The sequence below is a fragment of the Eupeodes corollae genome, chromosome 3 (assembly GCF_945859685.1).
Source record: "Eupeodes corollae chromosome 3, idEupCoro1.1, whole genome shotgun sequence".
Lineage (NCBI taxonomy): Eukaryota > Metazoa > Arthropoda > Insecta > Diptera > Syrphidae > Eupeodes > Eupeodes corollae.
In genome coordinates this window covers 59,882,955-59,909,451 of record NC_079149.1, presented here as the reverse complement: position 1 = coordinate 59,909,451, position 26,497 = coordinate 59,882,955, and the positions used below count along the sequence as shown (strand labels likewise).

Below are 26,497 nucleotides of genomic sequence, written 5' to 3'. Positions count from 1 at the left end.
AGCCACGAAACACATTTCTCAATCGGTGGGTATGCTAACCAACAAAATTGTCGTATTTGGGGTTCTGAGAATCTTCAAATCAAAGAAGAGCCATTATATCTACAAAAAGTCACTGGAGGTGTAATTGGATCTTACTTCTTTGAAAACGACGATGGAACGACTGTCACCGTCAATTCGGAGCGTTATCGTCATACATATTATGTTTGAAAAACACGACTTAGTGGTTTTAACAAGACGGTGCTATATGTCATAGAACTCTAGTGAATATGGATCTGTTGCAAGAGACATTTCCTGGCCACGTAATTTCTCGTCGTGGATATCAACTGGCCACCAAAATCATGTGATTTTACACCGCTACACTTTTTTTTATGAGGCTACACAAAAGACCGTAACTATGCAGATAAACCTTTAATTCTTAATTTATTCTGGTTATAAAACACACAAAATATAGAATAATCATTTTGAAGTTTGAACCTCAGCTCTTTTGTTTGTAATCATTGAAGAGAATATGATATTTTCCATATTATTTTCATTAATTGATATTCGCTCATTTCCAAAAAAAGGAGAATACAATTACTTTGTGGGCAATGATTTTGAGTTCATAGAGATTTAGAAATGACAGATTTGTATGAGGCTTGGGCCATGAACGTGAGCGTAGATAAACAAGAGTGATACACAAAGAAAGGTACATTTTAAAACACTAAAATAGTGAAGTGAAATTGAGCAAGGTAGGGTCGAAGACAAATGGTACAACCTTTTTTACTCACATGTTCCTTAGTTTGAATAAGAACATGAGAATTAGAACAATAAAGCGGAAAATAGAAAATTTATGAAACCAACTTATCGGGTCAGCAAGGCTTGTGTTTCGCTTATTGGTTGAGGCTCATTGTCTATGCCCGATTCAACCCTTTTTAACCAGAAAATATTTAGCAAAAGCGCCCGAACTGCTGACAATGCTTTTGCGCGTGATGACGTCATTGTATGAAAATAAAACTTCAAACAAGTATATGACAGCTTAGTAGAAAAAATTATAGTTCTAAGAAGTATGAACCTAATACAACTTTTAATGAATCTCCATTCACCGAGGACAGAATACAAATGCGTAAAAATTTTTGTTCGAAAACATATTTTTCTGTTTTCCCAAAAAATGGCAACTAGCGTTTTAATAATAATTTTAAAAAATCAATAAGATTCTACAATGGTCTAAATATTATTATTAACAAAAATTTTACAATATGACTATATAAACTAAACATAATATAATAACAAATGAAAAAAATACGACTTATAAATAACATTTTATGATGTAAATTCATTATCCCAAAAAATAAGTTGATATATAAGTAAAACTATTATAATTTCTAAAATACAAGATTCGTTCTAGTGCCATCGCCGGCTACCCCATTTAAACAACTATCCACCCCCGAATCCGCAGTATCGCCATCAGATAAATTATTACTATCCTTGGGAATAGATAATTTTGTATCTTTAAAAAATTCATTCTGATCAAAAATTGGATTCAGAACGAAATCCTTGGTCGTTGAAGAAATGGCACGAAAACTATTGCGTTTCAAATCTTTATGCAATAATTGTTTCTCGAAATGTGTTAAAACACTAGGACTAGGAGATATTCGTTGTTTTGATTTAATTCGAAGACTTCGCGATGAGTATTGTGACATTGTGTCGTCATCGTCACCGTCACCGTCGTCATCGTAATTGTCATCATTGTTTGTGTTGTCGTTGTGGGTCTTAGGGATAACACTAGAGCGAAATTGTTTGGGATATTTTAAAGAAGTACTTCGACGAACTGGAGTGGATAAGGTCCAATCTTTGGAATTTCTATTCTCAAATCCATTACGAATTACCTCGATTGATGATGCAGTTGAAGTTGGTGAAGAAACCTGTGGCGGTGAAGTCGGACTCTTCTTTGTTGTTCCACTGGCCTGCTTAGCATCATTGATGTAGTAGTCTCTGCTATATCTTGAAATATGAAAAGGTTTAAAGTTAGTAACGAATTATGTTCCCTACAATAATTGCCTGAGGGCCGCTAAAAACTTGGTTCTAAAAATACCGAAGTGAAATAACACCTTACCTTGAATAATCCCTTTCCTGTCCTTTAGTTTCTGCTTCTGGAGCTGGACTTTCAGAAAGTTGAAGTGGGTTATCTTCATTACACGGACTGATATTGGGCAGATCGAGAGTTCGATCAAGCCCTCCACTCAGTCTACGCCTGAGAGCTTCCACTGAATAAGGATTGTTTGGCATGTCAACCGCGTTGTACCATTTCTTGTATTCACGTTCTGCTATCGAACCTATATTTTGCAACACAAACACAAAAATAAGGCAAAAAGACAAACGAAATAGTACTTATTAAGCTTCTTATTATCACCGCAAAGCACTAAGAAGGTTAGTAATTTTGTTAGTATAGTTAGTAGTAGTTCTAGGAAAAACGAAAGATTGTTCTAAACGAGCTGTGAATATTTTTACCTGGTACTAAATGTTTCAATGGATCATCATCAACATGTTCCTCGTTTCCCCCCGTTGAAGTCCGGGTCTGAAGCAACTTGGAACATGCTGACTCTGTTCTAAGCTCAGGTTGTGGTTGCAGTGGTAGTGGTGGTGGTGGTGGTGAATAAATGTGCGATTGGTTAGTAGCTTTGTTAGTAGTAGTTAAAATACTGTTATTAGCAGTGGTAGCAGTAGCAGAACTATCACGGTCAGTCGAATCATCTGGGCTGAACTCTTCGCCTGAAGAGTCCGAATTCGATCGGGACTCCATCGAACCGAATGTATCGATTACCGTTGTTGTGCTATCGTCTGTACAATTTGATTCAGAACTTATCCGATCTGAGAAGAGAATGTTAGTATTTAGAAAATGCGTATTGGCTATTGGTGATGGACTAGTGGCGCCTACAATGCAATAGTCTGATGGTTCGATAAACAAACTATAAGGGGATCGCTCTATGGAACATTTACTTTCAAAAAGGTACAAGTCTTCGTTAAGATAACTTTGGGTATCAGTACAATCTAAAGAATCTAAGTAGTTCTGAATGAGTTCTCTTTGTTTTCGACGTTTTTCCAATTCAGCTAAAAAGCGTCTGTCACGGAGTGTTAAATTCCGAAATTTGCTACTACCACTGTGTTTTGCTTTCGATTTTTTCGCAGATTGTTCGGCAAATATAAGCTGCTTGGCAACTTGGCTGATATGATTACCTTGGGCGGCATCTTGTGCGTTCGGTTGTTCTGTTGCAACAACAGAATCGCTTGCAATTGATTCTTCAGGTTGCGGTTCGGGGGTAAAGCAACGACTTTCACATGCTATGCTTTGCGGGATAACACGTTCTGATTTTGACGATTCTTTAGTGTCATTTATATCAGCAGCCATTCTTAATTCCTCGGCGAGAGTGGGGGTATTTATTTCAGGACTAGTTTCCAGAACTTGGTGTGATATTTCTTCATAGAGGCATTGTGCGGATTCAATTAGAGATTCTGTTTTTTGCAGTGGTGGGTGCGTTATGATTTTGCAGGTTGCTGTCAACACTTCAATTGGGGGTATTTCCACGACTTCGGCAACTTGTTCAGTCATGGTTTCAGATAGTTTATCTTCTGTTGCAATGTCACCACTAATTGATTTCAAGGATTGTTCTTCTGATGTATCAAAAGTCTTTTGGATTTGGATATTTTCGTTGGGTGCGTCTGATTTTATTGGTTGAGGTATTTCCGTAATCGAAATCCCCTCTACAGATGTTTGTGCTTCATCACTTTTATTGATTGGTACTGTGTTTTCTATGTTGTCAGCTTTAGCAGACACTTTATTTGATTCTCCTTGGAGAATTTCTGTCTCGGAAATAGTTTCAGCAACTATTTCTCCCTCTAAGGGTTTATTCTGAGTATCCATAACTGTCTGATTTTCAATATCGTTCGTTGTTTCCAAAGATTTGGAAGATTCATCAATTATTATCCCTTTTGATATAATTTCTTCTCTCACTTCGAATCCTTTTTTTGAATCTAAAACTGATTCTTGAGACGTTGAAACTACTATAGTTTCTTCGGCTATGTTCGTATCTTTTATTGTATTTGTTGTTCCATCAGATATTTCCAAAATATCTACTCCACTATTTTCCGCAATTAAGGCTTTTTCACTTGGTTTACCAATTGTATTGACAGGTGCGTCTTGTGTTATGGTTACTTCTGTTAGTAAGTTTGGAATAGGTCCACTCCCTTCTTCTGCTGTTTTTTCTTGACTTACTGAAAACTCTTCTTTTGATACATTTCCTTCCTCCTTATTCTTTCCATCCGATATTTCCAAAATAACTACTTCACTATTTTCCGCAATTGACCTTTGCGTAGTTGATTTATTTGAAACTTCTTCAACTATGGAACTATGTTTGTCATTTGAATTGGCAGTAAAGTCTTGTGTTATTGTAAGTTCTGTTGATAGGTTGGAAATAGGTAAACTCACTTCTTCTGCTATTTGTTCATCGCTTTTAGAAAACTCTTCTTTTGGTACACTTTCTTCTCTTTTTTTTAATTCAACTTTATCATTTGTCTCTTCTTTAATGCTGATTTCACTTTCTAATAGTACTGAAGAATCTAAAAGTGCTATTTGTGTGGGTGACTCTTCGACTTGTATTGAATCAATATGAACTTGATTTTCTGGTTCTGATAAATCATTCTGAAGTTTTAATTGATCAATTGTTTCCACAGCTACAACAGTTTCTGGAACTTCTTGCGTTTCTGGTTCAGCAGCTTCTGGAACTTCTTGAGCTTTTGGTTCTGATTTTTCTCCTGATACTTTCGTTAAATCTTTAAGGTCTAATTTAAAATTTGAATGTTCTGTCGAATTTTCTACATCACCTACCAAATTATCAGTTTGTTTTGAAATAAGTTCCTCTGTTCCATCAGAAACAAGCTCTATTTCGGAAAGAGAGGTTTCTTGATTTTGAATTTCTTCTCCTTTGACTTGGTTGCCTTCAACTTCTGTGATATTTGTTTCTTCAATACTTGAGGTTTTTTCTATATCCTTAGATTCAGTTAAAGCTATCGCATCAGTTACAATAAAATCAGATTTTTGTAAATCTGTAGATTCAGGTAAAGCAGTAAGTTCAGTTGCGGTGTCATCTAAGGTTGCTTCAATTACAGAAATGTTTGACTCTTTGTTGGGTTCATTTTGGCTTAAAGAAACTTCAGTTTTATTTTTGATCATTAAAGATGGCTCAATATTTGCTATTTCATTTGGCATCCCACAAACTTCTGTTAATTCTTCGAGAGTAACAGTTTCAGATGCTTTAGATGTGATTTCAGAAATTGAAGTAGATTTTTTAAGATCTGATATGATTTCGACATCCTCAACTGCAGATTCAAAAGAATCTTCTGAATTGGTTTCGCTAATATCATATCCTTCTGGAACTGAATCAAGTTTAGAGTCAATATTTAGTTCTTGAGATCGTAGTGTTAAATCCTTAGTTTCTTCAATAATTTTTGTTGGAGCAGTTAATTTACCAGTATCACTTGCTTCAGTGATTTTAGAAGTTTCTTCAATAATTGGTTCATTTTCTTGGTCTTCTTTAGTATGCAATTTTTTCTCAGCAGATATTTCTTCAGAAGTGGATAATGAAGCACCCTGAAGTGGTTCTTTATTTTCTTTGTTTTCTGAGACTGTCGCATTGCTTTGTACGGGCTCATTTTGAAATTCTATTGTCTCTGCTTGAATTTCTTGTGATTTGGAAACATTTGCAGCCAACTTTTCTCTGTTATCTGCATTTGCGGCAGCTGCTGTAGTAGTATCTAAAAATGTAGAGTCTTCTTTAATGTCTTCACTTGATGCTTTATCAGATACTTGTTTTTCTGATGCAGTGGAAAGCTCTTCAGTTTCAATTTTTTCATAATTTTTAACGTCAGACTCCTCGATTTCTGCCTCTTTCAAAGATGATTTATCAGTTTCATTTTCTGTTGATATAATATTCCCTAAATCTAGTTTGATCTCACCTTGAGTTTTTGGATCAGTTGAGTCATTTCTGTGGTCAACACTAGACATTTCATTTGTTTCCTCAATAACAGTTATTTCAGTTATTTCAGTTGTACTTATTTTTGCACCTGGTATTTCAGGTTCTTTAGTTGTAGGAAACTCTTCATCTAAAGTAGTTGTGTCTTTAGAATTTTTGACATCTAAGGATTGAAATTCATTGGTAACTTGGTTTGTTGCAGTTGTATCTATCTGTTCTTTTGGATTTATGTCCGCTTTTAAATTGTCTGCTTCAGAATCTTGCTCTTTTATATCTTTCGATTCGGCTTCCTTTTCAAAGTATTGAGTATCAATATTTTCTGTTGGATTCTCAATACATATTTCACTTTGGGTTTCTTCCAAGTTTTTCGAGCTGTTTGTCTGTGATACTTCAGCATCTTTTTCAGATAGAGGTACTTCAGCGTTTTCTAAACAATCTTTCTTTTCTTCTATTGAAACTGACGAATCTTTCAATTCTAAATCATCTTTTGAAAATTCAGGTTTTGATTCTAATGCTTCAAGAGTTGTATCTGATTGAACAATTTCTGAAATTTTTTCAATATTAGAACTTTCTTCTTGGATAGCTGCAGGCTTTTGAGATTCGCTTTCGTTTGGTATTATTTTTTCTGCCTCAAGGCTAACTTCTTCTTGAACAATAATATTTTCAATTTTGTCCGTAGGCATATTAGATTCCGGTGTATTTAACATTATTGTTTCGGTTTCAAGACTGACTTCGTTTTGAATTATTTTCACTTCAACATTATCAGTTTCTATTCTTAATACCGTTTCATTTAACACAGTCGTTTCTCCATCAGGATTTAATTCATTTGAAACTTTTGTGTCTTGTATATTTTCTGTAAGTATTTTAGATTCGGTTTCACTTGATAGAGTCGTTTCTGCTCCAGGACTTTCTTCATTCAAAATAGTTTTATCATCAACATTTTCTATAGGTATTATTGGTACAGTTTCATTTGATTTTATTGTTTCTGGCTCAGAGATTATTTCCTTTTGAACTTTTTCTTCTTCAACTATTTCTGTAGTTACTTCAGTTTCATTTTCGCTTGGTATAGTGGTTTCGAAATCAAGAAGTGCTTGGTTTGAATCTATCTTAGTTTCAACATTTTCCGGAGGTATTTCAGGTACGGTTTCATTTGATATTTTCGTTTCTAGCTCAGAGATAATTTCCTCAAAAACTGCTGTATTTTTAGGTTCGATTTTGTTGGATAGTACCGTTTCTACATGAGGAATATCCTCTGGAACTGCCTTATCTTCGACATTTACTGTAGAAATTTGAGATTCAATTGGACTTGATAATGTCGTTTGTGCATCAGTCCTAATTTCGTTTTCAACTGTTTTATTTTCACCATTTTCCACAGTTGCTTCATTTTCAGTTTTATCTTCAACATTTTTTGTAATTACTTCAGATTCGATTTCACTTAATACTGCCGTTTCAACATCAAGGCTAACTTGGCTTTGAACAGTTTTATCTTCAACATTTTCTGTAGATATTTGAGATTCGGTTTCATTTGTTACTGTCGTTCTTACATCAGGAATAAGTTCGTCGCGTTCTGCTTTAATTTCAACAATCTCTATAGAAACTTCAGGCGCAGTTTCAAGGGATATAATGTTTTCTGGATCAGAGATAATTTCCTTTGCAACTATTTCATCTTTAACGTTTTCTGTAGTTACCTCAAATTCGGTTTTATCTTCAACATTTTCTGCAACTATTAAAGATTCAGTTTCATTTGAGTCTGTCATTTCAACATCTGTTTCTGTAGGTATTTGAGATATGGTTTCACTTAATAATGTAGTTTTTGAATCAGGAAGGACTTCGGCTTGCAATGCTTTATCTTCAACATGCTCTGTAGGTACTTTATTTATTAATGTAGTTGCTGCATCAGGGTGGACTTCGTCTTGAACGGTTGTATCTTCAGCATGTTCTGGAGTTATTTGAGATTCTGTTTTACTTAATAAAATAGTTTCTGTTTCAGGTTGAACTTCGTCTTGAACATTATTATTTTTATTATTTTCTTTTGAAGTTACTTCAGATTCGGTTGCATTTGATATTACAGTTTCTGGATTTGACACAATTTCCTTCGGTATTACTTTCTCTCCAACTTCTTCAATACCAACATCAGATTCGCGTTCTTTTGGAAGCATCGTTCTTGCATCAAGAATGTTCTCATTTTGAGTGACTTGATCTTTACCTTCTTTTGTAGGTATTTGAGATTCTGTTTCAGGTGGGACCTCGTCTTGAATAGCTTTATCTTTAACATTGTCTGTATTTAGTTCAGACTCGGTATCGTTTGGTAGTGTAGTTTCTGCAGAAGGACCTTTATTTTGAAGAGCCTTATCTTCTGTTGTACCTGAAAATGTAGTTTCTGTATTAATTCTTACGTCGTCGTCTTGAACTGCTTTATCTTCAATATTTTTTTCTAAAGTTTCTCCAGATTCAGTTTTGTTTGATATTGTGGTTTCTTGGTTTGTTATGATTTCCTTCGGAACTATTTTGTCTTCCACTTGTTCAATATTAACGCTTTCATTTGAGACTGTTGTTCTTGCATCAGGACTGTTTTCATTTTCAATGGCTTGATCTTCAACTTTTATAGAATATATTTGAGGTTCTGTTGCAGATCTGGCCTCGTCTTGAATTGCTCTATCTTCAACTTTTTCTGTTGTTACTTCATTTGGCAAAGCTTTATCATTGGTTTTACTTGATAATGTAGTTTCTGTATCAGGTCTAACGTCGTCTTGAACTACCTTATCTTCAACATTTTCATTTGAAGTTACTTTAGACACAGTTTCATTTGATATTGTAGTTTCTGGCTCAGAGGTGATTTCCATTGGAACTACTTTGACTTCAACTTGTTCATTACTAACATCAGATTTGTTTTCATTTGTGACTGTCATTCTGGCATCATGACTGTTTTCATTTTGAACGGCTTGGACTTCAACCTTTTCCATATGTGTTTGAAATTCTGTTTCAGATGGGATTTTGTCTTGGATTGTTTTATCATCAACATTTTCTGTGGCTACTTCAGATTCTTTATCGTTTGATAATGCAGCCTCTGCTGTAGGATTTGCAATTTTAGGAGCCCCATCTTCTGTTTTACTTGATAATGTAATTTCTGCATTAGGTGTTACGTCGTCTTGAACTGCTTTACCTTCTACATTTTCTTCTGTAACTTCCGATTCGGTCTCATTTGGTATTATACTTTCTGGCTCTGAGATGATTTCCTTTAGAACAACTTTATCTTCAAATTGTTTAATATTAACATCAGATTCGTTCGCTTTTGTAGCAAAAGTGTCTTCTTTTTGAACGGCTTGATCTTCAACATTTTCTGAATATGGTTGAGATTCAATTTCAGTATTAGAAAGAACTTCACCTTGAATTGGTTTATCATCAATGTTTTCTATAGTTACTTCAGATTCGGTATTATTTGATGGTACCGTTTCTCCCTTAGAACTTTCCTGTTGAACTGCTTTATCTCCGGTTTCACTTGATAGCGTGGTTTCTGTATCAAGCCTTACTTCGTCTTCAACATTTTCTTCTGTAACTTCCGATTCGGTTTCTTTTGATATTTTCGTTTCTGAATCTATGATGATTTCCTTTGGGACTTCTTTGTCTTCAACTATTTTAATACCAACACCAGATTCGATTTCATTTGAGACTGTCGTACTTGCATCAGGGCTGCCTTCATTTTGGAAGACTCGATCTTCAACTTTTTCAATATTTATTTCAGATTCTGTTTCAGGTTGGACTTCATCTTTAATTGACTTATCTTCAACATTTTCTTCAGTTACTTCTGCTTCGGCATCGTTTGATGATACCGTTTCTGCATTAGAACTTTCCTTTTGAACTGCTTTATCTCCGGTTTCACTTGATAATGTAGTTTCTCTATCAAGACTTACTTCGTCTTCAACATTTTCTTCTGTAACTTCCGATTCGGTTTCATTTGATATTTTTGTTTCTGTCTCTCTAATGATTTCCTTTGGGACTCCTTTGTCTTCAACTATTTTAATACCAACACCAGATTCGATTTCATTGGAGACTGTCGTACTTGCATCAGGGCTGCCTTCATTTTGGAAGACTCGATCTTCAACTTTTTCAATATTTATTTCAGATTCTGTTTCAGGTTGGACTTCATCTTTAATTGACTTATCTTCAACATTTTCTTCAGTTACTTCTGCTTTGGCATCGTTTGAGGATACCGTTTCTGCATTAGAACTTTCCTTTTGAACTGCTTTATCTCCGGTTTCACTTGATAATGTAGTTTCTCTATTAAGACTTACTTCGTCTTCAACATTTTCTTCTGTAACTTCCGATTCGGTTTCATTTGATATTTTTCTTTCTGTGTCTGTGATGATTTCCTTTGGGACTTCTTTGTCTTCAACTATTTGAATACTAACACCAGATTCGATTTCATTTGAGACTGTCGTACTTGCATCAGGACTGCCTTCATTTTGGACGACTTGATCTTCAACTTTTTCTATATTTGTTTGAGATTCTGTTTCAGGTTGGATTTCATCTTTATTTGCCTTATCTTCAACATTTTCTGTAGTAGCTTCAGTTTCGGTATTGATTGATAATAACGTTTCTGCATTTGAAATTGCAGATTGAACTTCCTTATCTCTGGTTTCCACTTTAATTTCAGATTCAATTTCATTTGATATTATCGTTTCTGCCTCTGAGATGATTTCCTTTGGAACTTCTTTATCTTCAACTGTTTGAATACTAACACCAGATTCAATTTCATTTGAGACTGTTGTGCTTGCATCAGGACTGCCTTCATTTTGCACGTCTTGATCTCCAACTTTTTCTATATTTGTTTGAGATTCTGTTTCAGGTGAGACTTCATTTTGAGTTGTCTTGTCTTCAACATTTTCTTTAGTTACTTCAGTTTCGGTATTGTTTGGTGATAACGTTTCTGCATTTGAAATTTCAGATTGAACTTCCTTATCTCTGGTTTCCACTTTAATTTCAGATTCAATTTCATTTGATATTATCGTTTCTGCCTCTGAGATGATTTCCTTTGGAACTTCCTTATCTTCAACTGTTTGAATACTAACACCTGATTCAATTTCATTTGAGACTGTTGTGCTTGCATCAGGACTGCCTTCATTTTGCACGTCTTGATCTCCAACTTTTTCTATATTTGTTTGAGATTCTGTTTCAGGTCGGACTTCGTTTTGAGTTGTCTTGTCTTCAACATTTTCTGTAGTTACTTCAGTTTCGGTATCGTTTGATGATAACGTTTCTGCATTTGAACTTTCAAATTCAACTGCCTTATCTCTGATTTCACCTGATAATATGCTTTCTGTATCAGGTCTTATTTCGTCTTGAACTGTGTTATCCTCAACATTTTCGACTTTAACTTCAGATTCGGTTTCATTTGTTATTATTGTTTCTGCCTCTGAGATGATTTCCTTTGGAACTTCCTTATCTTCAATTATTTCAACAGTTTCACTACATGCTATCATTTCTGAGCCAGAAATGATGTTAGGTTCAGTTTCACTTTTGACTATCTTTTCTGCATCTACTCCATTTTGAACTACTTTTTCTTCATTATTTTCAATAGCTGTTTGAGGTTCTGTTTCACTCGATAATGTCGTTTCTATTTCAGAGTTGACTTCTTTTTGAATGGCATCTAAGAGAATCGTAGCAGTTTCTCTTGCATCATCTACTCGCTCTAAGGGTATAGACAAATCCTTATTCTCAGGTACAGATCCTTGTGTACTTAAACTTATTTCTTCTACAGCTGTTTGGTCACCAGTTGCTTCATTAGTAGATTTACTTTTAACAACCAGAATGTCTTCTATTTTTTCATCATCAGTTTTGAGAGTCAATTCACTTTCGCTGAGGATTGACCTTATTTTTTCATCATCAGTACTCAAAGTCAAGTCATCAACGTCTACGACATAATTTTGCGTTTCTACTTTAACTTCTTTATTTGAAATTTGTACTTCTGGTATCGGTATCACTGCGTCTTTGATATCTCCAGTATCTTGTCCTAGGGTTAATTGTTCTGATGTATCTGCAACTACACAAATTTCTTCCAATTGAATTTCATGTGCTACTTCGCAAATTAGTTTATCAGCATTTTCTTCAACTAGTACTATTTTATTGATGTTTTCATTTTCATTAAGTACTTCTTCCATTTTTTCAGCACTGGTAGTTGATTCAGATACTAGTTTGACTTGCTTCTCAATTTCAATTTTCAATGATGAGGTATCTTCAGAATCAATAGGTGAGCTCAGAGATGTTGATTCTTCTACAGGTGCATCCAATGCAATTACTTTTCCTTCAGTTTCTTCGGATTTCTGTGTCTCACCAGATTTGTCCTCTCCAACGACTTTTTCATCTTTGTTTGGTATTTCTTCTTGCACTTGCAAATCTTTATCTAGTCCAGGCTCTTGACATATTTGTCCAGATTCTTGATTTAATTTGTCTATCACTTCTATGATTCCTTCAACTTTAGTAAGTTCATCTTTTTCCGAGATTTCGTTTGTAGAAACAGTTTCATCTGATTTGTTTTCTGGTAGCTCTTCTTTTGGTTCAACAACTGGAATAAAAGTTCCTTCTTCCTGATATTCAGCATTTTTGTCAACGTCTTCATCACTTTCAGTAGCTACCTGTTTGCTTTCTTCACTTCCTTGCTCCTCTGAAAGATCTTTAGCAGCAATAGGTTCTTCCGAAGTCAATATTTGGATATTATCTTCTACTTTAGAATCTATGCTATTGTTTTCTGGCTGTTCTTCAATTGCATTCTGTCTGACAGTGTGATTTTTTTTCTTTTCGGAAATATCTTCGGTAGAAATTGTTTCTTCTGAGATAAATGTTCCTGTATTACAATTTGATTCTTCAGTTCTAAGAGTTTCCTTAGCTTGCTCCAATTCAGTATTTATTTGATCCGTTTCCTGACATTCTTTTTCATCTGAAGAAATTTCAGTACAGCTAGAGTCTTCTAAAATTAGTGTTTGATCGTTAGGTTTGGATGTGTTTTCTTCTTTATCAGCTTCTTTAATTTGACTTTTTTTTATTTCTGGTATTTCAATTTCTGGTTCTACAGTTTCGGGATCGGTGCAGGTAGACTTTTCATAGGTTTTTTGATCAGTTGTTATTTCTGTACTTTCAGAATTTTTAATTTTGGATTGAGCTTTAGAATTTATTTGTAGGTTTTCTAGCTCACTTGTTTGTTGATTTGAATCAATGTCAACCTTTTGAATGTGAACTTTTGTTTTATTTGTTACAACGTCTGCTGTTGAAGTTTCTTTATTTTCTGACGTTAATGCATTTTCTTCTGATATCTCAACCTTTACTTCAACTTCAGAACTAGAAGCTGCTGTTTCATCTATTTCTTTATTGTAATCTTTAGGCATTGTTACAGGTTTTTCAATCTTCCGATCTGCAACACTGTTTTCAACATTTGAAACCGTATCAGATTTAGGATCCGCTGGTTCAATAGTAGGATCTTCACAGGCATTTGTTTGAGTTGATACTTCAGTTTTTGAGTCCGTACTAACCACTTCAATTTGAATGTGCTCAACTTTTGGTTCTTTTGCAACAACGTCTGCTGGTGAAGATTCTTTATTTTCTCCTGTTAATGCGTTTTCTTCTGGTTTCTCAATTTTTACTTCAAATTTAGACTCAGAAGCTGATGTTGCATCTGTTTCATCGTTGGTACATTTAGGCATAGTCATAGGTCCTTCGATCTTCAGATCTCTAACATTGTTCTCAACACTTGAAACCGTATCAGATTTAAGATCCGCTGGTTCAATAGTAGGATCTTCACAGGCAGTTTTTGGAGTTGATATTTCTGTTTTTGAATCTTCAGTAACCACCTTCATTTGAATTTGCTCAGTGTTTGTTTCACTAGATTCAATGTTGTGAACTTTTTCTTCAGTAGATGAAGACACACATTGTTCTTCGGTACTAGCGGTATCGGCAACCGATTCCATCTTATTTGGTTCTGTAGATACATCAGCATTATCTAACATTGATTTTGCAGCATTTGGTTCAGTCAAATTTTGTTCGTCATTTGATGGCAAAGCTTCTAAAGTATTAGAATTAAAATCATTAACCACCTCTTCGGCATCTTTCTCTAATTGTTCAACGTCAACACTTTTAATTTGCGTATCATTGCATAAAGATTCTTTTATTTCTTTAACTAGCTTGTCTTTAAGTTCTCCTGATGTTTCTTCTTTTTCTTCTGTTTCACCTTGAACTATTCCTGTATTCATTGACTCAGGATCTGAAACGTTTACGGTTGATAACGCTTCAATTTTTTCAGGACTTTCAAGGTCGTCTAATGGCTTTTTAACTCCGTCAGTTTCAGTTTGTTGCATTTGTTCTTCTTCATGTTTTAATTTTTCAGAAATTTCAATTGGATGTTCTTTTTTTAAGACATTAGCGTTTTCATCGTTTGCGTCTCCTGTAATTGAATCCGATTCCTTAGTAATAGAATTAGTAGATACTTGTAAGTTTTCGTCAGTAATATTTTCAACTTTTTCTGCTTTTTTTACTTCTTCATTAGACGGTGTGCTTAGCAAATCAGTAGTACCTGCTTCAACTGCAGATTTTTCTTGAATTTGATTATCAGGATTTTCCTCTTTGCTTGTTACATTTTCGGTTATATTTTCATCCTCAGTTAGATTTGGTTTTTCAATTTCAACTTGTTTGTCATCGTCAGTCTTATTATCAGTAGTTTGAATATTTTGTGATTGTTGGCCTTCTAAATTTTTATTTGTAACATCAGAAAGGCCCTGGTTTAAAACTTCCTTCTGTTGTATTGGTAATAACGATTCTTCACATTTTTGTTCATCTTTATCCAAATTGGATTCATCAACATTCATCGATTCCAATAGAGTTACAGGAGATTTTTCTGCTTCGTCAACATGAAGTTTAACTTGTAAATTTTCAATTTCGGATATCTCCTTGTCTTCTTTTTCTACTACTCCAATATCAGATAAGTCTTCATTGCTAAGTTTCTTTGATAATTCACTTTGCTGACCATTTACATTTTGAGCGGATTCGTTTTGTGAAATATTGTTAACATCTTCAGCTTTATGTGATTCCAAGTCTTGGATTGCATTTGTTTCAGAGGGCTCTTCATTTGATGGTTCAAATGAAGCTTGAACAGTAAGTGTAATTTCAGATTGTGACCCTTCATTAACAACAGCGTCAATTGTTTGTATATGTGACTCTAGATTTTCTTCTAAATTAGTTGCGTCGTTCAATGAGTCATTTGGAAAACTTTCAATCTTATTTATATTTCCTCCATCCGTTGGAACTAAAATAGAAGCTTGTTCACCCTCGTTTTGATCCTTTGTTTCATTAATACTTTTTATCTGGACAACTGATTCAACAGAAGCAATATCAACAGTTTGAGGTTCTTCTGAATTTGAAGACTCAGTTTGAGGAGACGTTTCTTCATCAGCTGGTTTCTTTTCATTCTCAATTGTCTCGGAAGATGGTTTTTCAGAATCTTCTTTTCTATCACTTAATATAGATTCTCCGATGTTAGTTTCTGGCAATTTAGTACCACTATCAAGAGAATTCACAATTTCTGCATTTAATGACTCTTGCTCTTGAGATATTATTTTTTTCTGTGATTGTTCATCTTCTTCTGTGTCTTGCTTATTTTTTTCAGGAATCCAATTATCTTTAATAAGCGAATCTTCTATTTTTGGTGTAGATTCAACATTAGCTATAGGAACTGCGTCAGCTGAAACTTCATTTAAAAGTTTTGCATTGATATCATCTATCTGTGCCCCTTTTATTGGTTCAGTTATAGTGTCTACAATTACATCTTCGGACTTTGACGCTTTTTCGTCTGATGGTTGAATTGAAGAATTTGTAAGTAGTTCACCGATGTTTTGTGAATCAGGTGATGTTTCTATTAAAGGAACGATTTCTTCAACAATAACATCATTACCTTTTTCTTCAATAATTTTGGGGTCAGTTTCTTCACTTTTTAAATTTTCTGTTGGTTCACTGGACTTTGCTTCAGATGACAGGTCTTCAGCCTCGGGATTTTCTTTAATTTCAGTCTTTGATGTATCATCTACCAATACTCTTATATCTTCAGTAGTTGTGGTTTCTGTTGCATTTACTTGAATCGTTACTTCGAAAATGTTTTCTTCAGATTGTTTCTTAGAAGTTTCTTGGTGTTTTAATTCCACTAAATCAATTATTTCGGAAGCAGAATTATTATTAAGACTTTCACTAACAGTGTCAATTATTTCATCTTTAAGAATAATTTTTTGTTCATTTGGTGATTCTTCGATTGATTGTACTTCAGAAATTCCATCTGCTTGGATAGAGGTTATTTCTTCAGAAATTTCATTTGCTTCATCATTTACATGTTGTTCATTAGATTGTACTTTATGTGGAAATTCTTCTGGTGTTGATACATTCTTGATTTCTTCTAACTCCTGGGAATCATTAAAGGTCTTTTCAGTAATCTGTTGAGAATTAATTGGTACTATCGGTTCTTCCACATTCAATATTTTAGAATTTAATTCTAGTAAAGCTAGTTGAGCTTCAGATAGAGTTTTTAAGGCTGCTGGTTCATTTGTAACTGTGGAAGCAGTTTGCTCTACAATTATTTGTTGGGATTTTTCTTCTAGTATCTCTTCAGTTAGTTCATCAATATTTGGAACTACTTTTTCTTGACTAATTTTCACTAGGTTCTGATTACATTTTGTTTCATCTTTAATTTCAGAATCTAGTGTGGATTCACTTTGGACTGTTTCTATTGAAGATACAAGTTCTGCTTCAGTTTTGGGTAGAGTGTCGTCTAAAGCCTCTTTATCAGGTGGTTCGTCTGACTTATTAGTTTCTGATGTTGATATTTCAACAATTTCAATTTTTGGGACAGATTGAGTATTTTCGTTCAGTTCTATTTCGGTACAGGGTTTTTCATTGTGCGTTTCTTCTTCAGTCACGGTTTTTTCGATTTCATTGTTACTGTTTTCGGAAGTTATTAGAATTATATCTTGTATTGTTTCAGAATTAATGTGCGCTTCTATCACTTGATCTTTTTCACTACCACCATCATCTTCATCATGTTTTTTTGATTCCTTATCACAAAATGCTGTAGGTGGAGGTAAAATAAATTCATTCACAGTTTTGTCGCTTTCACTTGATTGATTTTCTGCAATTTTTTCCTGTAGTTTCTGATCAGTAGACATTTCAGCTGTAACTGAGATTTTGTGTTCATCAATAAAAAAGGAGGTTGTATCGCCATCGTCAGAATATTCTGATGATGATCCAATAGTATGCAAAGATTCATCTGATATACTGCTTGTATCGTCAGGTATGACTTTTTCAAAACCAAAATCTTCGGATAGACTGTTTATTGTTATACCATTTTCATCATCATTTGATTTAATTACATACATATGAGATTGTTCTAACTCGCTATCAGCCATCTTTGCATCTGATTGTCCTTGCTGCATGTCTTCTTCGGTTTCTGTCTGACAGTGCACCATACCTTCCTTCAATTCCTGTTCAACAGGAAGGATTTCAAAAGTTTCTTCAATTTCCAACTGCGCTTGGCTTGTTTGTTCTTCAGAGTTCTTAACTGATTCTGCAGGTTCATTTAATATGTTTTGTTGGCCAATTTCTTCAGTATTGATAGAATCGTCGGTAATTTCTTCAATTTGAATTGAACTTTCTTCACTTTGTACTGATCTCATTAGATCTTTACCTACAAGTTCCCTTATCGCATCCATAACCATTTTAGGTGAGCTCAGCAAATCAGCTTCTTCATTGCATTCAATTGATTCTATCTTATGGTCATCTCCAGGACCAGTGTCGAAAGATTCTTCAGCAATTACTCCCAGTCTTCGTTCTTCATTAGTTTTAGCACTCATTTGAGCCATAGCCAGCTCATTTAGCTCCATTAAAGAACTCAATTCAAGCTCAGTCAGTATATTCCGATCATCAGAGGCTGAAACAGCTAACATTGGTCCCAGGGCAATAGCTGCTAAAATCTCAATAACCGATGGTCTCCGAGATGAGTTCTCAGCCATTTCTGGGTCAATTTCAGAGGCCGGGCCTTCTTCGTCTTCAACAGAGAAATCAGTAATGCCTTCGTAAGCGTCCAATTCAGCTCTTTCGATTCCCGCTGAAAACACAAACGACTCTCAATTCCCATACAGAGTGGTTTTTGGTTTGGACAGGGTTTGATTCTACAGGACTTACCTACGAGACTGATGTGATTCACAGTTCTACATGAGACTACTTATATAGAGATAAAAGCCTAACTACATTACTTCAAAAATATACCTACTATTCATAAACAGCTACCGAGAACGACTAGTTTCTAAATTGAGTTGTTGTTAGCATTTGTTAGCATTTAAATGAATGAATGATATGTTTTTATTGAATGAGGGGTCTTATTGGAAACCTGATAGACTTACCTGATAAAGCACAGCTTATCGATGAACGTGGTGACATAGACGAAGAGTTTTCATCTCCTGAGTCCGTTTTATTGTGTTGTTCTTCATTAAATTTAGCCAGTAAGTTACGCATTTTCTCGTCATCGGTAAAATCATTTGGAGGCGGAACAATGGACTCATCTTCTGTAACTTGACCTTCCTTCGTTAGTTTCTCAACTTTTGCGGGAATAGCTTTTGTAACATTTGAATTGATTGCTTCATTGCTTATGGCTTTATTGCAATTATTTACAGATATCTTCAAAGATTGTGATTCGTTGAGTCCATCGTTGCTTACCACAAATTCATTTTTGGTTTCAGTATATGGCGGTTCATTATCAGGTAGAGAAGACGTCGAAATCATACTTGTTCGGTCGACAAGTTCATCGAGTACGATTTTTGTATTCTTTCCACCAATCAAATGTTTATTCACGAGTCTATCATTGAGAGGTTCCAAACTGGCACTTATCATTTCCAGGGACGAATCATCAGTGTCCGAACCGATTTCAGATAGATCACTAACTTCATCGGTTGGCTTGTCTCCAATCAAAGCTCGGATATCTTCTTTTGGAGCTGGTACTAGCATGCCAACGCTGGAAGAAGAAGTTTTGTTGGATTTCTTCTTTTTGAATAGCCAATTGTCCTCCCAATTTGCGTCACGACTAGATGCCACCGATATATAATCTTAAATTAAAGAAAATTTAATAAAAAAGGTATTTCATGTTATTCTGCCTCTGAAGAATTCTCACCTTCTTCGTCTTCATCTTCTTCGGATGCTGGCTCAGCTGAAATATGTGGCAGCGGTACCATGTGCGAAGAGATAAAGTCACTAAGAACAGATTCTCTATCGGCTTCAATGTTATCATTCGCAACATCATCATGATAAAAATTACCAAAATTACCATCTTCATCTTTATTGATCTACAAATCGAAGTTTAAAATTGAAAAGTGAATACAATTCGTTTGGGTATATAGGTTAAGTGAGTATTGAGTTTAACTTACACTGCGAATAGGATCTGTTAAACTGCTTTCACTTCTTGGTTCTACTGAGCTACTGGAAGAAACACTTTCATCTGTTTTATTGAGATTGATAGCATTGTGATTGCTATCTAAGACTGACGAGGACGTTAAGTCAGGGCTGCTTTCTGAGAGTCTTCCATTTCCATGAGTATTGACAATCTATTAAACAAAAAATAAGAATGATATTAATAAAAAAGAATATTTTAATTTTAGTAGTAGAATAACGAGATGAATGAAAATTCATAATAAATTGGACACCTTTTTCCATAAACGATATCTTCAACATTTTAATTAAACAAAACTCCTTGATGAAATAAATATAGAATAAAATCATATTGATAGAATTGGGCACCTGTCAAACTCAGCTATCATTTAAAGTGCCATTAAATTAGTTGAATATTTTCTTTATGGATCGAATAAAGCGTGAAAGTTATCAAAAGTGATGATGTAAAGTTTTGACACTTTTTGCGTACTACTCGATGATTATGATCCTCATTATAACCATCTACGCAAGTATTCGGAAATATTCTGGAGAAAAAACGCATGTCTTAAGACTTAAACATCATTCAGCCAAAAAATTGCTTCTTCAAGTTCAAAATATGATGATGACCAGAAATTTGCAATATCCAGAAAATTGAAGATCATAACTAGGACTATAATTAGATAAGCAATACGCTACACAATACGATAAATTATGGATATATTGCTTGAGAAGAGTCGTGGTAGGGTATTTAAACGTTTTGGTAACGTCAATTGGCCACTTACATCATGAGATTTGACACCGCTAGATATTTTTCTTGGGAGAGGCCAAGCAAATGACTTTATTTAAGCAAATATCCCCCAAAATCTAGGCTTATTAAAAACAACTTTACTGAAGTGGTTAAAAATAACCCTAAACGAATCACTTACTGCAAACCTTCTCAAGGTAACCATTAAAATTTTCATCAAAAATGTATCGGCATATGAGTGTTGTTAAAATTTTCGTTTGAAACCGAAAAATACATAACCCTATTGGATGGACTAGACTTTAATGAAGTTCCAAGAATAAGAAAGGAAAGTGGAAGCTAAGAAAGAATGTTTCCAAAACCAAATGGAATCGTAACCAAACTGTGAAGTTACAGTTGTATTCTCGACAACCGTAGACTTAAATTGAAAGTATTAGATTAATAGCAGATATCACTTATGTTATCTGAACTAGAACAGGGCTTTATGGCATAGCTGCAAGCAACTTTTGTCTTTGTTTCGACTTATATAAAATTTCATTATCGCCAACAGACACAAAACTTTATCTACCCTACAGTATTTGTTAAACACCTTGGATTTTTAAATGTTACTATTTTTACTTTTATAAATAAGTGAAACACTATTATAGCTTTAAAGATTATTATATTTCAAGTACAAGCTGCTCGACAAACGTTTGAAAAAAAATTCAAAATTTTAATGTACAAACAATAATTTAAAAAAAAATACGTATACGCCTGAGTGTACCATCGCGATGTGATTTGACTTCATATAAAATATAAAAAATCAGCGAGTATTGAAACTATAATAATAAAAAATTCCAAAAAAGTCCATAAGATCACCCTCACGCTCCATACAAGCTTCAGAGCTTGAATATTGTTTGATCGAAAAACAAACTTGAGATTTTGATAAAATCTTCTTTTAAAATTTCAAAGTCTCTGTCAGTCTGAAAAACACAAATTTTATTCGAACCGTTGAAATGTACTCAAAATAACTTAAGTACTTAAAACCTTATAGGTACGTACTTATGTAAGTCAATGATAGAAAATCGATGTGGGTAAATTGCGTCGTAAAAATTATAATATTCCAATTTTACATCATTCTAGAATCTGTTTACTAAGGATATTATGAAGTACCTATTCATGTAAGTTGATGCATGAAATTATCGTATGATAAATTGCAATTAAGGATATGCGAAAGTCCTGGTAGTTAAATAGGTTTTCTTTTTCGCTTCCGCTTTGACTTTAAATTATTCAGGTTTTTTAAACGATATTTTTTAAAAGGATTGAAGGATTATAAATTTAAAATTTTCTCGGATAATCCTCCTGTTCAATATTTTTGTTCCCGTTTTAAAAATCAATAAATTAAAGAACTCAACAGAGAATGGGATGATTTAAAATTAAAAAAAAAGGATACGTTTATGTCTATGGAATGCTTCTAGATATCCCACCATAATCACCCAAGGAACAAAATATGTATAGGCAAAAAAAATGAATTATCCTCGTACGTGTAAATTATTATTATCCATTGTGCTGTTCTGGTGTTTTATTCCATTATCCGAATGTCCTGTGGAATGCACTCAATTAAAATCCTTTTTAATTGAATTTTTGTTTTTTGTTTATTTTTTTTTTCTTTGGTCCAACCACCAAAACAATCCTTTTTTTATTGTTTAAGGTTAAATTTTAATTTATGTTTTAAATATTTTATTTTTGTTTGAGTTAAAATTTGCACGAACTACCGAAAGCTGTTAGCTTGAAAGTTTACCACAAACTAATTTATGCACCCTTTATGGGTATTTGATTTAGCTAGGGGTACGTTGGTGCTGTAATTAAAGAGACTATACGGTGCATTGTAGGTGCAGTGTATTTTGTTGTTGTTGTTCGCCATCGTGTCGTCGTTTGTCGCCGTACATTATGAAGAAGCCATACATTTATGTTGATGAGATGTTCTATCCACCCACAAAAAATACAAAAAACAAAACACCCTCTGACGACAGTGAAGGGTGAGTTGATGAAGTGTTTAGAGAGCGTGTCATAGGAATAAATGGTTTAGTCTATATATCTTCTGCGTTTCTATATATACAAAGTGCGACGTAACTTTTAGTCTTCTGAGCTATTTACATAAATTTATACATATGTATATAGTAGACCTTATTTCTTTTCTTTAATAGATTAATTTTTCTATGTTCGAATGGAAATTCATTTGGATTTCTCTTTCGAAACACAATGTAAGAGAGGCGCCATATAGGCAGGCTTTCTCGAAACCTACATGCATTCAAACTTTATTCCTTTAGGTCTTTATGTAACGCGTGTATTATGTGAGGTTTGTCTTTGCAATAGCATCGAATATCGAACTTATATGACGAGTGCGAGATGTCTGAGCTTGTTTTTTTTTTGAAATAAACAAATTGATTTATTAGTTTCGCACTTTTTTCACAAAAACAATAGGTAACGGGGTGGTGTGTAGCTATTATGTGAAATGCTGCTCACTGGAAAATGTCAGCTTTTCTCGAAAGGTACAATAGATTGGTAGTGGTTTATTTTTTTATTTTTAGGTATTGATTGACAATTTGTTGTTTAAATGGAAATTTAATTGATTGGTTATGTTTGGTGTTCTGACATGGAAATTTTGATTTAATTGGTCTTGCACTACAGCTACTATAATATATATAGCTGAGTGTTTTTAGAAAATATTATAAAAATATACCTAGCCACGTGGCGTGCTATTAGGCAGTGCCCGGTTATGACACCGATTATGGAGCATATATGCAATCAGCTTAGAGATAGCAAGTACCTTGAGCGCTTTGGATCTAGTGTATTCCAGATGTTTTTCGTGGTTTGACACGTGGGGATGTTATTCCACCTGATTTTTACGTTCTTCATAGTGTCTTGCATTAGCAATAGTTTACATGTAGAGATTGGTATGCCAGCATTATACAAACGTGGTAGAATGGACTTGACTGTACCATTTCTGGCGAGTTCATCTGTCTTACCTTTTCCGGGAATGTCTCTTTGGCTCGGTACCCACCAAAGGTGAATATTTAACTCTTGTGCTATCGATTGACAGTAATGGACTGTAAAAGACTTTGTAGAGACTGAGTCTAGAGGTTTGATAGCGTACTGACTATCTCAGTAAATACGGATATCAGATGTTGACACCACGTTTTCTTTAAGCCAGGACAAGACTTCTTTTATTGCCAAAAGTTCGGCTTAGAACATGGGAATTGGGTATTGTGTGCTTCGGAGTTGATTCTAAACACTTAAGATTTACGGAGTTCCTAATGTTGTTGTTAACCTACTGTGATGAAGATTTGAGGCGAATAGCAGAGCTTCTAGCTATTTGCTTAAGAGGTATATGAGAGGAGTTATGTAGAGTAGGTAATCCAGTGCCGCAAAAGGGGTCGGGCGAAGTGATCCGCTTATACAAAGGAAAGCTGAACGTTGGACATTTAGTTTATCGCGCTTTATAGGTTTTTTTTTTTTTTTTAAATCCTCCGCCGCACTGTACATTAAAATCGGTTTGATTATTGATTTCTATAACCAATGCGTAGTTTTAAGTTGTAAGCCCCATTTATTAACAATAGCTTTTTGCATCAGAAGAGATATACAGTAGCTTTTTTGATTCTTTCTTGTATATTGCGTTTCCAATTTAGTTTTTGGTCTAAAATAAGACCCAGATACTTATACAAAGCCACGTCCTCTAATACAGGGAGGGTTAAAACGTGTAATTTCATGTTTCCTCGAAAAAAGACTAATTCGGTTTTGTGTGGGTTGACACCCAATCCACACCAATCAGCCCAAAGTATTAGGTTGTCTTAGGCGTTTTGCAGGTGTTCTTTCAGGGTATTAAGATACTTTCCTGAAATCGCTATATAGACGTCCTCCGCATAGGCAATCACTCTGAAACTATCCGCATCCAGACCAGTAAGGATTTAATTTACCATTAGGTTCCAGAGGAGAGGGGATAGAACACCACCTTGTGGCGGCCCTCTATCAAAGAACCTTCTAGCAGCAGAGTTTGGTAGCTTTGAGTTAATTACAAGGATCGATAGTGCCTTTTTATGTGAAGGAAGTGTATCAAGGTATTTAACGTCGTTTCCACGGATTTGCTTTTACGGTAGGCGTGTTGAGACTTAGACAGTAGTCTTGTATCATTATTTCTTTCTGAGTTCTTAAGAGGGAACTATGATGGACTTATAGATCGTAGACGACGGATTTGATATATTTGTACAAAATATATTGTTAACTTCCCATGGGAAGTTATTGAAATGGGTCCGATTTGTAAAATTGACAACGTTTCAAGGTCCCTAGAGTCGAAATAAAAGATTTTTTAGAAAGATGTCTGTGCGTGCGTGTGTACGTACGTTTTTAAGTCCGCGACGTTTTTTTGTCGTCCATAGCTCAAGAACCAGATGAGATATCAACTTCGAATAAATTTTGTTATACAGATAATAATGCAGAAAGATGCAGAAAAGGCTCTCAAGAAAATTGCGTGAATGGTTCTTTTACCATAGCAGTTTGAAAAAAAGGTGAACATTTTGGTTAACCCCAAATGTCTTACGAATCAAAAACGCTAGAGACTTAAATTAAATTTTATATAGTACATTGTAACGTCATACCAAACAAGTATTTTTTTTTTGAAAAAATCCAATCAACCGTATTTTTATAAATCGAAAAAACTGAACAAAATTTGTCACCAAAATTTGTTTCCAAAACAATTCTGTACAACAAAAATTGCGTTTTTAACATGTGGTAAAATTTTGAGAACAATTGAAAGTTTTTTTTATAAAAAATAAAAACATAAAAAAAAAACAATACTCAAAGTTTTGATTTTCGACTCAAATATCTTTTCAAAAATTTAAGATTATGGCTTCCAATTAATTTTAATTTATAAGAAATACATTTTTAAGATTATGGCTTCTAATTATTTTAATTGATAAGAAATACAGTGTTCCACATTCCAAAAAAAATTGAAAAATCGAAATGACAGTTTTTTTTTTACAAAAATTAAAAACCTAAACAAAAAAATTAATAAAAGTTGGTAAAAATTGATATTTGGCTCAAATATCTTTTTAAAACTTTGAGATATTGGCTTTGACCTACTTTTATCTTTTTAAATATATTGTTCTCATCATTCAGTAAAATTTTAAGAAAAATCGAATTAACAATTTTTTTTACAAAAAATAAAAACCTACAGCAAAAAAAAAAACAATACTAAAACTTGGTAAAAATTTACTTTCTACTCAAATGTCTTTTCAAAAACGAAAAATTTTGTCTTCAAAATGTGTGTTTCACAGAAAATATTGTTTTCGATATTCAGTAGTACGTAAATTTGGTAAAACTTGGATGTTCGGTTCTTGATATCTCTCAAATTAATTTCATTCATCCAATATGTAAAAATTTAAGAAATGCTATTCTAATCTATTTAACAAAACTAGATTTTCAAACTAAACTATTTCCTTATATAAAAAATATTGTTGGTTGTTTTGAAATTTTAAAAATAATTCAACTAACAACTTTTTTAACCCAACACGAAAACCTACAAACTTTTAAGCAAGACAAATCGACAGACGGGATGGGAAGTTATCAATGTGGATCGCATCCCTCTCTTTGTTTTTTTTTTTGTTCCCGAACACATGAACATTTCCCATCCGCTACGGTCTTATAGGTGTCTCCGAAATAAAACAAATATTTTTTATAATAAATTCATAGCCAAGACAAATAGTGATGATAAAAAGAAAACATGAATGTGAACTTGTTAGGCTAAGTTGTTATGTATGTTGGGTAGCATAATCCTGCCTTGGGCCATCACTTATGTCCTTATTACCTTATGTCCTCTGCCCCCTGTTCAATATTACATAATCTTTATAAATAACTTTTTGGTGTAAAGAGCCGATGTTTCTTAACCCAGCAGCGTATTAAGAGGTAAAGGGTAGATATAACTTTTAAAGCTATCATCTTTTGAAATTTAAAAAGGAACAACAACGCCATTAAAACAATTACAATTTTTCAAAGTTTTCGTGAATTAATTTCTGAACTATTGGGAAAATCTGAGCTGTAGTGGGACAAGTTGAAAAACAACCGACAAAACCACAGTGTTTTTGATTTCTCGTTGATCTTTGGAATCAGGCATTTTACAAACGACGTTACATAGTTTTTTGATCAGATTTTAAGGCTTTAATGATTCAGGAACAACGTGACATTGTTCCTTGAGTCCTTGAAACACATCAAAATGGTCTGGAATTTCATCAATAAATCAAATCTAGTGATGAAGCCCATTTTCAGATTGGAT

The 26,497-nt window shown here is 34.0% G+C and overlaps 1 protein-coding gene across 1 annotated transcript in view; it reads right to left on the bottom strand.

Moving 5' to 3' along the window:
- Positions 1 to 26,497, bottom strand: part of LOC129950497 (titin) — a 164,305-nt gene that overhangs the window by 4,356 nt on the left and 133,452 nt on the right. The window contains exons 8-13 of the mRNA XM_056062434.1: positions 19,448 to 19,624; positions 19,195 to 19,366; positions 18,431 to 19,129; positions 2,488 to 18,153; positions 2,093 to 2,312; positions 1,368 to 1,980 (exon numbers count right to left, since the gene is read on the bottom strand). Coding sequence (XP_055918409.1) covers positions 1,368 to 1,980; positions 2,093 to 2,312; positions 2,488 to 18,153; positions 18,431 to 19,129; positions 19,195 to 19,366; positions 19,448 to 19,624 — 17,547 coding nt within the window. The remainder of the gene's footprint in view (positions 1 to 1,367; positions 1,981 to 2,092; positions 2,313 to 2,487; positions 18,154 to 18,430; positions 19,130 to 19,194; positions 19,367 to 19,447; positions 19,625 to 26,497) is intronic.